The sequence below is a fragment of the Grus americana genome, chromosome 4, assembly GCF_028858705.1.
Source record: "Grus americana isolate bGruAme1 chromosome 4, bGruAme1.mat, whole genome shotgun sequence".
NCBI classification, from domain to species: domain Eukaryota; kingdom Metazoa; phylum Chordata; class Aves; order Gruiformes; family Gruidae; genus Grus; species Grus americana.
This window is the reverse complement of record NC_072855.1, coordinates 48602264-48615824: the sequence shown is the minus strand read 5'-3', so window position 1 is coordinate 48615824 and position 13561 is coordinate 48602264. Positions and strand designations below refer to the sequence as shown.

The following is a 13561-nucleotide window of genomic DNA, read 5'->3' as shown; positions in this document are numbered from 1 at the left end:
CATATAATACAGATCTGAACAGAAAAGGAAAAGGTTCAAGAATGAAAAAGAGATGCTAATGAATAAAAGCAGTACCCTCTTTCATCTGTCCGTTCATCGTTAGAGGATGGCTACAGGCAGCTTCCGGAGGCTCTTTTTAATCAATCGGCTGCTACAAAATGTTTTCTCTAGAACACCGTCCCCTTAGTCTTTCACTTAAGCAAACAAACCTCCAGCTACAGTCGGTAAGGGGTCTCCGAGGGAAATGTTTGGCATGGAAAATGGGGATGAAGCCTTGCCAGATGAACACAACTGTTTGCGTTAACTAAGGCAAGACTAGTAAATTACTGTTCCTGGGCCCCATAGCTTGATCTGTTTGCAAAAAAACTGCACGTAGCACACTGAGCAGAGAGGGGATGAAATAGGTTTGTGGCTTTGATGAGAAACAACAGTGAACAAATGTTGCAGAAGAGAGGAAAAAAAAAAGTAAATGTGTCCCAAACAGTTTGCAAAGTTTCAAACATTGTAGATGACCAGAGACTTCTGAGACACGCAGTGTTGTGTCCAGATATCTTGGATTTCTACCAGGTGATTCCCTTTCAAATTGAAGAACCTTATAAAGAATATACTTTATCTTTAAAACGCATTTAATTGGTTTTCCTTGCCTTCAAAAGTTATGTTGACTTTTACTGAAAAATTAAAATAAAGCTTTTATTATGGGCAGGGGTTCCCCTGGAAAAGGTAACTCCAGGATTCATTCACATAGCTCTTGGAAAGCCAGCGGGGTCTGCCGATATTGCTCTCTGAATGATCTGAGACTGCTAAACAAACGTCCTCCCTCTTCCCTCCCATCCTTCCCGAGGCGTTGGATTGTCAGCCCAGGCCTTCTGGCTGGTTCATACCATTTCCTCATGCAGTAACGCAGTTGCTGCAACTGTGGCACTACCTGCCTGAAAACTACCCCTTCATTTTCCCCTTTGCTGTTAGGTTGAAATGTCTGTCTGTCTTCAGGCATGAAAAACAGCTTTATAATCAACATAAACAACAGCTTTGCTGCTTCTACGATGTCCACCTCATCCCTCCTGTCTGACCTGCCACCTACCCTTTTGCCATCTCCCGTCTCTCTACCTCCCTCCACTCTTCCATGATCTAGGCTTTTCTATTGCACAGCTCTCATCTGCTACCTCCAATTTGTACAATTACCGCTTGTAGCAATTAGATCCTTTTTCTATTATAGGTATATTTAGGACACCTATTTTAAATGGTTTAATTTCAGGGTGCTGCGCTCTGTTATTGAGTTCTGTTAATGGAAGTCTGTAGTTACAAACACCTGCAGGAAGTGCTCTTTGGATCTTGCTTCTGCCTGACTCTTGATCAGTTAACGGGAACCCTACCATCCTCCACCTCAAAAGTATCTCGGTCTGGATAAAAATAGCACATAAGCAAAATCCACTGAAAGAAAGGTTGTCTACATCAGCAAGTAGTTTGTTGTAACAGGAGAGGTTCGGGAGCAGTTGGTGCTGAAGCTCTAGCATTTACCCATCTCTAAGACCTAGCCTGGTCTCCTGGGCTGAACATCTGCACCACACGTGATATGAACCTATCTAGAGGAGCAGCAACTGGTTCAGAGCCTTACAGTCCTGCTATGGGTTGGACAGCATAGAGTTTCTTCTGAGAGGAGGCTAGTTTGTATGTACCAAAAACACTCTGAGACCCAAACCAACGGGAAATAAGCAGGGATGATCAGGGGATCTGCTTTACGCCTGCACTATTCCCCTGAAAGCAATTGATAACGGTGATATAGCCAAAAGGGGGGTGGTGGTGTAGGGCAGATCTTCCCCATTCTGCACACAGGGGTTGTACAGAAACACCAAACCCTTGACCGTGTCCCACTGCAGGGGTACAGAGCAGACAATGCTGCAATGCTGGTTATGATACAATCTTTACCGCCTGCTTCACGTAAGAGGTGAACTACTCAGTCGCATATTTATGCATTCATGAGTGTCTTTGGAAGAATAAGAAACGGAGAATGGTAAGTAATTTGAATTAAGGTGGCTTAGCCAACTATTTATGTAAAAGCAAGGAACAGCACTCTTGCCAGCCAGAAAAGGCAAAAGCATTTTGGGCACTATCTAAACTGCTGAGAAAAAAATGCTTCCACTTTTATGTAAAATAATAATGTTCACTAGTTACTCAGTGATTGCCTATACTTACTGTGTATGGAACAACTTTTCAACATCAATATTCCAAGAAAATGTAATTTTTTTTATCACATTACTTAAATAAAACCCAACACTGTAAGTATGTTAAGTAGGAAGAATGAATTTTTAAAGCAGTACCATCTCTGAACTTAGCACCTTTTTTTTTTCCCCTTGTGGCAAGCAATTTGGTGACTTAAAAATATACATCCTGGTTCAAATAAAATAAAGTTGCTTGTAAAAGAAAAAAATCTTGTGAAGATACACTTGGGTGCTGAGTTTTAAAAATCTTATAGTGGATATTAAAAAGATCTGAAGCCAAGAGCCACTGCAAAACAGAAAAAATAAATAGGCCTTTAAGAAATTAAATGGTTTGAACCTATCAAAATGCTGTTCTATTTTTCTTTCCAGACTAACATTTCATTGAAATCAATATACATCTTCATTTTTAAAGGGAAAGTGCAACTACCCTTCCAACTGTTTCTCCTTTCTGCATTTGTTTTTTGTCACTTTCAAAATAAAAGGCTTAGATCAACTATAAAACCTAAGAGCAGCAATACCATATACAAAATAAATTTTAAAAAAACCCTTAAAGGCCATCTTAAGCTTTCTCAATATTTGAAGAGTGGTCTTGCTTTTTAATTTGAAAAGATAACATAGGAGAACATACAGCTCAGAAACCTCAAAATAACTGAGTATCACTTGTTACTGCCAACTACTATGCCAAAGGACAGTGCTACCTTGAAGCGGTACGTATGTCCAGCTAACGTGTCCCTGGAAATTTAGCTTTAAAATTAACTGGAAATATATTTTCATTTAAGACAGTGCTATGAAGCAGGCTTAGCAGGCATAAAGTACATAAAGGAAAGCCCTCCCCTATTTTTAAAAATATGTAACTTGATAACTAGCAATCTTATGGGAGAAAATACATAGTGTACATTCTAGATAACAAAATAGCTTTTGTTAGTACAAAAGCTAAAACATTACAAAATATTAAAATACAATGAAGTATTACATTATCATATATATAAAATACCATTCAAATATGATTCTTAGGGGTTAAAAAGACATATTTCTATGAACAGTCTCAAAAAAGATACACCATAATAATGAAATGTGAATATTTTTGAGAAACTGAATGATGTGTACAAGAATCTTAATTCCAAACTTCCACTGTTTTAAGCAGATTTATAAACGTGTAAAAATAAAGAGGGAAGGAGTTCTACATTATTATTTTAATGTTCAGAACTGACAGTGATTGAGATCAATGGTATTATGTGGCAGCATGAATCAAGCCAAAAGCACGCTCCTGCCTGCAAAATTGTATGCTCACTACTGTATCTCAATATTGCTCTTCTTTCTTTGCCTGTTATAGTAGCTGAAACAATGCCTGTATTAGTTAGTTACTCCTTTTGAAAACGTTTTTAGAAGTAACAGTTTATTAATAAAGATACGAAGACATAATATTTCCATTTTTCAAATCAATGACTAGGACTCATCCCTGCTTCTTAAAAACGCAGAGCAAAACTGTACAGTAAAGAGATCTCCATGGTTATGGAACAGGAGCAGAGGCCTGCCCCAAACTCTGTTTGTATTAACGTACACAAAATTGGCTTAGGTGCTCCCGGGTTGGCAGCCAGGCAGATTTCAGTTTCTACCCATGCAAGTGGCACATACCACTGTCCCTCACACCTTCTCTTTTGGCAGACTGAGTTTTAGGCATTGCTGAAGGCTGTTGGAATGATACAGAAAACCTCTTCTCCCCCCTCCCTTCAAGTGTGTACGCATGTACCGGTTGCCGTTGTGTTAGGTATATAAAGATGAGTAAAAATATGCGCTGAGTTTCCTTTTAATCTATTTTTGCTAAACTTTTCTTTCTATTCTTAGATGACACCAGCCTTATGACAAATTTAGTGCTATACCTGCACTGAAGCAAGCCACGCACTAACGCTTACTATTCTCCCAGTGAAAATGTCTCCAGTTAGCCTGAGGCCATGGAGGCAGCCGTTACATGTTGGACACACTTTGCAGAAAATGTGAAAGCATCAAACAGGAAGGCTTATTTTATTAAGAAACCAGGGAAAGAAGTATTTTTTGTGAATCTCTACAGTAACTAGCTGAAACGGGGAACCACAATTCCTTAAAGTGGATGCCCATTTGTTTTTGAAACAGTACACAAAACCAATGACAGAGACATTCTGGGATGCAGGAGGAGGACTGCCTTTACTGAAGCAGCCTTTTACTTCAATCATAGAGGTAAGCTGCTTCAGATGGTTATTTCTCTAAGCACTGGTTACCTGAAACATTTTCAGCCATTCCTGAAGGCCCGTCGGTGGCTGCACAGATGTAATGCGGCGACGTTGCTGTCCCTGGCCATTGGCTGCCCTCAGGTCCCCAAAAGTAGTAGGTGTGGCAGAGCATGGCACCAACCCCGTAGTACTACAATGCAAATAAAAAGTGATAGTCACATGTAAAACATTAAGGACAATTTAGAAGTCTATTGCAGAATAAGAAATCTAGTACAGAAGTTGCAACTATTACTTCAACTCTTAAACTTCATGCAAAAGCACTGACATGAAAAATTGTTCTGCTGGTCACTCAGGGGGTCAGTTCCCTCACTTCCATAAATCTGCCTGCTTCTACCACTGCAGTACTAATCCTCCAGCTAGGGGGGGAATGGGGATCGCCTTTCAAGTCTGAAAAATTACCACTCTGTTAATTGGGCAGCAGGTTGTCTATACAGATGCAGGTTTATATATTCCTTTCCTTGCCAGAGTATTTCCTTTCCTTCTGGGCTGCATTTGTGCCTTCTAACTGGTGATGTAGGAAGGCAGAGCTCAGAGTCTCACCTGTATGTGAAATGTGCTAGTGCTGCTTCATCGCCAAAGAGAAAAAAAATATACCTATTTTTAGCTCTTAATATATTTTGTTGACAAAGAGCTAGTAATATCGAGGAGTTCTAGTGGCTTAGTGGTTTGGAATTGCGCTTTGAAATACTCCATGCAGTATTTTAAAGTTTGCGTGTTGATGGAGTGACACAGGAATTAAAGGGGGGGTGAGGTGAAGAGGGAAAAGGAGCCAAAGGTGCTCCCTGAATTACAGTTTGATTTTTTCACTCTGACGTGTTAAAACCCAGCTCATTCATAGGGGATGGAGCTTTTAAAAGAGCTGGGATTAAGCTGCTATTGTAGGAGCCTAAAGAAATACAGCTGACTGGGTTTTTTTTTTTTTTTTTTTTCCATAATGTAAAGTACTTCGTTCACAGAATATCAAAGTTGTATTCCCTAGCAGGAAATTTGGAACTCCAGTAGTGTTTGCACAAGCACGAACATTTTAAGTACAGTGTGGGACTCCAAAAACTGCTTTGCTTTTGCGTATGATAAATCCAGCTTTTTAGTAGGCATGAGCTTCAGGGTTTTACTGACTTTTCAGTGGCTACAGGAATAGCTTCAAATGATGCAAGGTGAGTTCCTTTTAATATTTATCTCATCATAATCTACAAAGATTTCACTCTACTCTTCCTTGTTCTGAAGGACAATCATAGCACGTCTTACCATTTACCCAAACTGGTAAAGAAAAGTAAAAATTGGTTTGTACAGGCTTATTTTGAACTGTTACTTTTACTGAGTAATAACAGAAACCGAAGCTGATATAAAAATACTGTTTCACAGATGAAGGATCCTCTTAATGACATTTGTTTCCTGGCTTTACCTGTTACGTGCAAAGAAAAGTTCATCAGACCTGTCAATTTTAAAGAGTGTCTGACCCTAGGGAAAATGGAAACAAGCAGGCACAAGAACTGCATCATTTGCCTAAATATTATTACATAAAATATAATCAAACAGTTTGAAAGAGAAGATCGGATGTTATTTAAGAATTCTTTTATGCCAATAATGACTCAAAATCCAAGCAATGTCAATTGAAAGTATTTTTAAAATAAAATCGGTTTTTTACAGCTTACTCATTCTCATCACCTGTACAGAGATCCAGCAGAAGGCCTATTATTTAAGGTCCAAAATAAGGCTCTAAAATTGGCTTATATTGGATCTGAGCATTACGTGGCCTCGAGCTTGCCCCAGTAGAACAGTTACACTTTCATTTTTTCTGCTGTAAACTGGTTCTCAGTCAAAACCAGTTATTCAAAACAGGATCTAAAAGCCTCTTTCCTTTGACCTGAGATTAAACCACAAGATTTTTGTTTGTGCTTTATTTTTCCTGTATATTTTCATTCCCCTGAAACAGCTGGTCAGGTTTCTATGGAAGCTAGACAAGTCCAGCGGTTCCTTGGAATCTGACAGATACCCTTGACAAAAAGTGTACTTTCTTTCATGCTGAACAGTTTACTCTTAGGGGAGTGCAGAGCACAGTGTGTCACACGAAGAACTGGTGGCCAACAAGAGCGTTCTTCCATTAGACTGATTTAGAAACCCGGAGAAGCTATCAGCTTAAGAGGGATATGGAAGCTGCAGCACGTGCTCCTCAGCAACAAGACATCACCTCTTCTTCTCTACTGCAGCGTTTACATGTCTGAAAAGCAACCCTGGAGCCTGTTTCCCCACACTGTCCTAGCTTTTCACTCATCACCTGATTAACCTCTTAAAGGAAGAGAAATAAAATCTAAATTACTTTTGAAAGATCCATCAGTGACTGAACACTACTATAGTGTGTTTGAACGAAACAACATCCCCAGGCAGTTTTGGGAGGCAAGCACAATGCTTGTGGGAGGGCTGATGCTTATTACAGGGAAAAAACATAAAATGGTGTAAATTCAAACAGGATGGGAAGCAGCGTGACATCCGAGCACAATTGTTATGGCAACTATACAGTAAGAACTGCAGTTGTAAGGCGTGCACCCAGGGCCCTGCTCTTCCACCGTTTCTCATGTTTAGGAGTGCTTTACCCCAGAAAGCATCTGACTGGAACAGCAGCAGTTATTTGTGCGATCTGGTACCATTTAGGAGTAGTAAGGAAGCAGACTAGAACCCATAATAATTTCATATTGTGGATAACAAGTACGTGTGTGTTCCTGTTAAGATCAGATGGTCTGCTCTGCCTACATAAATTTCCATTCTCTCATTCCTGTTACCATAGCAAAGTGATACACTTGATCACAGTTTGTAATAGTCTTAGGGTTTATCATTATGTCCCTTTTTAAAAATCTGATTGATTTTATTCCCAGGAATGTTTCAGCCCTCGAAAAGTCTCTAAGTAAATGGGTATGCTATATTTAGAATTAAACACAAACCTCAACCGAAGAAATGCAAGTCTGGCTACTTCATTAAAACTCATCTTCAGTTCTCGTAATTTAAATTAGCTAAGCAACATACGAATGCTGATAGAACCCCTTCTTTGCTTTACAGTGCTTTAACATTAAGAGAAGCCATGAATCTGGCTTAGCAATTGGAAAGACAAGATATAGGCAAGAATCAGGATCCAGTGATCTGTTATTATTGCATTTAATTACCTTGTGTATTCTGAGACTTTGCAGGGTTTCTTTCCCAGAGAGAAAGAACGGACCTCGGAGCCATGGTCCAACTTTCTCTTCATCTGCAAGGTGAGGGAAAAGAGTAACAACACGGATTTAGTTACATGACCAGCCTTACTTATGCATACTTCTGTAAAATTAATCCATTTTTACCTTTTACTTTAATATTGAATTTCAACAAAGTTGACACGCACAAGATGATTTAAAGCAATATTTTAGTTTCTAGCTTCAACAATATTTGATACATGTTTTACATTGTGCAGGTATAGATTATTGCTGTTCTGGGGTCCAAAACCTACTGGAATTGCATTCTTTTAATTTCAAATGCTAAAAAGTGTGCAGAACTCTGTGTTGGCTTATTTACTAAACTGTTCTCTCTCTGTTCTCTTGGGAGGTGAAGGAAAGAACTAAACCAAACCCCTTCATTCTTTGTGTTCAGGTTCAATGCTAAGAGTCTCATGGATATGGTTAAATTTTAGGTAGCCTGTCTGCATTATAAACCAAATACTCATTTTAGGGCCTTAAAAAAAAAAAAAGAATTCAAATATTTCTTTTGCCTACCATTTTAAAGTTCTACAGTGAAAACATTTATAAAACTGCAGTAAAACCGACTGACAGATTAACCGACATTTTTACAAGAAGGGTAGAGATGAAAAACACTAAACCTCGGTCTTGAATGTCACCCGCAATTAGATATGATCAAAACCAAATAATGAGCAGGGCAGCTGCTAAAAGGGGAAGCCAGTCTGCAAAAATTACCAAAGAGATGGAAACCAGTGAAAGCCATATTTATCCAGTCAGACAAATAAAGATTACTTTCTACATATTTGGGTAATCTTTAACCACAGGCTTTTGGATTCAATGACACATACGCATGCCAAATATGATTTCTGAGGTTTTTGTTGGTTTTCTTTTTTTAAGATGTGATGCACCAAAACACTTTAGCCAGCAGAAGGATGCTTACTGCTGTTTAGAACTGTGAGCTGCAAAACGCATAAACTACCTGTGTAACAATTCAAACCTTAGTTTGACCATTTGCTCCCTTTTTTCAAAAATTCCTATTTGATACAGTTTAAAAGTTGGTGTCTTTCTTACACCACTGATTTGATCTTTTTTAATGTTGCATTATAACATAGCTATTTAACCATTTACTGTATCAGTCCACCTGCCTAAAACCAAACCACCAAAAAACCAACAGGATTCTCTAAAGCTGGTCCATAGACTTTTGTTGTGGGTTTTTGTTGTTTGTGGGGTTTTTTTAACTTTTAAAATATCTTTATGGCTTTCCCTAAAATCAGTCACTGAAGATCTTGTGTTTTGCTTCATTAGTGATTACAAAGGAAAGCTAACTAAGGTTAACCAGTCTCGTTTTTACAGTAACAGCTACAACGCAACCAGAAGAGCTTGCCTCGTAGCTGCGTTTCCTTGCCCATGCCTCACATGGGACACTCCACAGCATTTCACCAGACAAGCATTCAGCCAGAACCGCTCTGAGCGCTGCCGAACCACCAACCTCACCCTTGCCGCCTCCCCACGCCCCAGGAAGAGCAGCCCCCCGCGCTTCCCCCAAGAAAACCAGTATGGATACCATCTTTTATCACTGTGCTAGACGAGCGAGCCACCAAAATTACTGGAAGCATAAATAAGATGTTTGAGCATGAATTTCATCAGTATTTGATGATAGACTTCTCAGAAAGGATTTTTCCCGTTCTAGGAAAATTTTTATTTCCAGCTTGCCTTTCTGAGACGTTATCATAATCATATTCCTCTTCTGCTTCTCGTAAGAGGGAGATGCAGTTTTCCAAAAGCACACCTTAAAAATAACAAGTGCAAAGCCTGCAGTAGGATAAGCAGCTATAGTGATTTACTCTTTTGCGTTAGCAAAGAAAACAACATACAGTTCTCTGTTCAGTTGCCTAATAATTATTTCACCCATTTCTTTTGGTAGGGGTTTTTTTCAGGTATTTTAGGGAACTTTCTCTTGGGGTCCACCACACAGACAGACTTGCAGCATCTCAGAAGGTGCTAAGTAAATACACGGTCAAAAATGTCGTTTACTATACGAAGAAGATAAAACTTTCTCTATGACAGAGAGGTCTAGTGACAAGATTTAGACATCAGTAAGGTATCTGTGTAACCGAAAAAAACAGAAACCGCCGAGCAAACATCCCCGTAAATATTTAATCTGTCGCTAGGAAAACACAACTCCTTCAGACAACGTTTATTTATCGAAATAATTGAGATTGCAGCATATTTAAAAAAAAAAAAAAAGGGCAGCAAACTGTATTCCGCATCACCACCCGCCACCAAGCGCTGGCAGGGCTCCCCGGCAGCACACTGCAGCTACAGCCGAGCGGCAGCCCCGCGCCGCCGGCACGTTTCCGCCCGCGGAGCGGCAGCGCGGAAAACGCGCGGCCCCCCCCCCCCCCCCCGCCCCCCTGCCTGCCTGACTCCGCGGGCGCGTAGCCGGAGCGGGGGGCGGAGGGGGAGAGGGTGCGGCCACTCACTTTGTAGAAGATCATCTTGAGGGTGCCGTAGAAACCCATGGTGTCGGCGCGCTTCCCCTTACGCGGCTGCGGCGCCCCGCGGGCCCGGCGGCCGGGCAGGCGCTGGCAGTACAGCCCCTTCTCCGGCAGGTAGGTCACCGCCTCCCGCGCCGACATGCTCGGGCACGGCGGGCGGCGGCGGCGCGGCTCGGCCCGGCTCGCCTCGGCTCGGCCCTGCCCTGCCTGCGCCGCGCGGAGCCCGGCTCCCCCTGCCCGCCGGCCTGCCTGCCTGCCTCCTCCCGCCCCCCGCCTCCCTCCTCCCCCCGCGCCCGCCCCGTCCCTCCCTCCCCGCCCGCCTCCGCAGCGGCGGCGCGGCACTGCGGGCTGCGCGGCCGGGAGGGAGCCCGCGGGGCCCGGCGGCGGGAAACCACCCCCACCCCGGGAAAAGGCGGCGGGGGGGGGAAATCGCGCTGCGTGGGTTGGGGTTATTTCCCCCCCCCCCCCTTTTTTTTGTCCCCTTCCCCTAAACCGCCTCGGAGGCCGGTGGCCTGCCCCCCAACCCTCGCTCTAGTACCCCAGTGCCACACGCTTCACGGTTTTCCAAGTGGGAGCAAAACAAGCTCATTTCCACTAATTATAATTATACCGTCGCCCTCGGCGAGCCTGGCTGGACTTGCACATGACTGCATTCCGTGGACGGACGCAAATTAGTCCGTCAAAAGTACGGTTAATTTTAGAATAATTTGAAATACGCTGCAGTTTTGCCAGGGAAAAAGATGCTGAAATACCGTCTATTGGCTAAACAATAGAATAAACGGGGTTTGAGGAGTTCGGAGTTGAAAGACCCAAATCCAACAATTATGTAATATACATTAAAATATTAATTCACAGCATAGCGGCGGTAAAGCTGTAAAACGCAGGAGCAGGTCCAGGGTTTCCCTGGAACGCAGGCAGAGGAGCCTGCACGCGCACACACACGCTCCCCTCTCTGTTAAAAGACAGCCCTCAGGCGACACCAAGCCATCTTAGCTTGGTCTTCAAATACAAATCCTATGAAGGATTCTCACCTATATTTCAGTAAGGAAAGCCCTAGGTAGTTACTTGCTAAAGAACACTCCTTTTTCAGTTGCCTCCTACTCTGTGCACATCAACAAATCTGTTCAATTCACCCTTACGGTTTGATTCAAGGGCACTGAAGTTCCTGACATATGGTTGGGCTCTCAGACAGATACCCAGATACCTGCAACCAGTGCAGCAGCTAGGCAGCTGTATTTTTTTGTTGTTGTTGGGTTTTTTTAGTTTCTCTACAGACAACTCAGAGGCTCTAGCTTCTGCAATTTTTCCTGATTTTTTTTTCTCCCTCCTTCAAAGTTTTCTGCCCAAGTTCAGACCAGAGCAGAGCATACCAAGAACATGATCTGAAGCTGCAATGTTCCCCTATAATTTTCCCCAGGTGCAGTGGGGAACCAGAGATGCTCAGCAGCCCTGCAGACCCATGCACTCAAACAGAAGCAAACACATAGTGGTTCCTGTTGACCCGAGGGGAAACCATCGTTATCACCCAAAGCAGTACAAAAAAAGTAGAAAAAAGAACACGCATCTAAAGGAGGGGAATTACTTTCTGTAAACCCTGTCAGCTTCCTCATTAGTACTTTAAAAAAAATCTCCTATGTATTATTACTTTATAATAGCTGAGTGTACCACTCAGCACACTCAGATGAGACGAAATCAGTACCCCACAGCACACAAGATCCTGCTTGTATACAGTTTTATATATCTCCCATCCAACACTTGTAGTCTTTTTCGTCTCCTAGAGAATATGGTTCTGCCCATCAAATCTTGGCATTTATGCCATTAGCCATTAAACTGCAGTGCTGTATATTTTATGAGAACAAAATGGTCTTGAGTTGACTTCATACCTCAGATATGAACAGAGCGTAACATATCCCGGGAGACTATTACTGTCTTCTTCCTTTGCTAGCACATCACATGCAAAGGGGAAGGAAAAAAAAAAACCACATAGGCTGCATATACACATTAAATAATCACAGGAAGCAAATTAATACCCAAATCATCAGAGTAAGAAAGAATTTGAACATTATCACTGTAGGGATTTAAAGTACTTTATATACATTCATGCATAATGCCTTGTAATGTTCACAGCTATCTCTGCCCCTTCTCCAGCGTGAGCGCACTCGATGCAGAGGGGGGACGACGGCTACTCCTCCTCCAGCATCGCAGCGGGCACTGGCAGGAAATCCTCAGGGATCAGCCTCTCCCTCAGCCCAAAGGCAAGTGTAACCTGACAGCATAACTAGATTTATCTTTTGAACAAAATGTGCTTTGGAGTAAGCAGTCAATGAGTTGAATAATAATTAGAAATTACTATTTTCCTCTCTTTTGGAGTACTACTATTGCCGATTCCTTCTCTTTTGGTAATGAGCGGCAGATATTCTCTCATGGTAAAAACCCACCAACTTAACTGCTAATCTCTTTGCCTTAGACAGGACCCATGTAGTAACCCCAACAATCATTTGCCAGTGGTAGAAAACTTGGTATATCAGGTATTTATTCTGCAAAAAAGGTTTGGGGGGTTTTCCTAATTTTAGATACAGTTACCACAGACAGATCTTGACATTTGAATGGTGACCATCTTTCATCTAGCCGTCTGCCTTTCTCAGAGCAAGAGAGAAAAATTGCATATGGCTCTGGCTCTGGCTCTCACTTTTTTAGTATTTTTCTCTATAGTGGTACCGCTTTCAGTTCTCTACAAATAAAGAATCATTCTCTCTACCTCAAGTTAAGTTTGATACTCTCTGGGTAGTTGCAAGACTACTCTAGTTGGGTGTCTGCTCTTTCCCACAATGCCTAACTACAGCCTGGGCTCTCGGTAGTTGATGGAGGACCACGCTCCACCAGAGGCTAAGGGCATCTACTCTTAGGGTCCCGCTCTAAATTACTGCCTAGAAAGGAAAGGCTTTCTCTCCCTTGACTTTGAGTACTCCCTTGTCCTCAGAAATATTTAGTGTCACAACTACACCACACTCTCAACTGTAAGAAATAACTTAAGGCTTTACAAAAGTAGCGGGGAGCTGCCCAACCCAGGAAGACCAAGCAGTGCCACGGGTCACACAGCTTCACTCTGCACCTTCCTGGAAAATACAACGGTGGAGGAATATGACCCCAACCCCTCCGATGCTTTTGAGAGCCTGACAGCAAGTAGCAGAGATGATGTATTCATTTACATCTCTACTGACATTTGCAATAATATTTATTGCAGTAACTTAATACGCTCCAAGAATACTGACTTAATGGTATAAAGTAAATGCTCATCACAAATTGAGGTAGATTGAGGAAGACTATCGTTTATAAAGCAATGTTAAGAGAAAAATCAAAAGTTGCCATGTTTCCTT

The 13561-nt window shown here is 42.0% G+C and overlaps 1 protein-coding gene across 4 annotated transcripts in view; it reads right to left on the bottom strand.

The window, feature by feature from the left end:
• The window catches only part of FBXW7 (F-box and WD repeat domain containing 7), a 187142-nt gene that overhangs the window by 22555 nt on the left and 151026 nt on the right, over positions 1-13561 (bottom strand). For 3 of the 4 annotated variants that reach the window (XR_008576916.1, XM_054824366.1, XM_054824368.1), the window contains 2 exons: positions 7642-7724; positions 4475-4616 (listed from right to left, as the gene is read on the bottom strand). Coding sequence is in view for 3 of the 4 variants with exons in the window: in XM_054824366.1 (XP_054680341.1) it covers positions 4475-4616; positions 7642-7724 (225 nt within the window). In the remaining variant the exon portion in view is untranslated. Of the gene's footprint in view, positions 1-4474; positions 4617-7641; positions 7725-10169; positions 10423-13561 lie in introns of those variants that run through there. The other variant, XM_054824367.1, reaches the window with a different exon arrangement.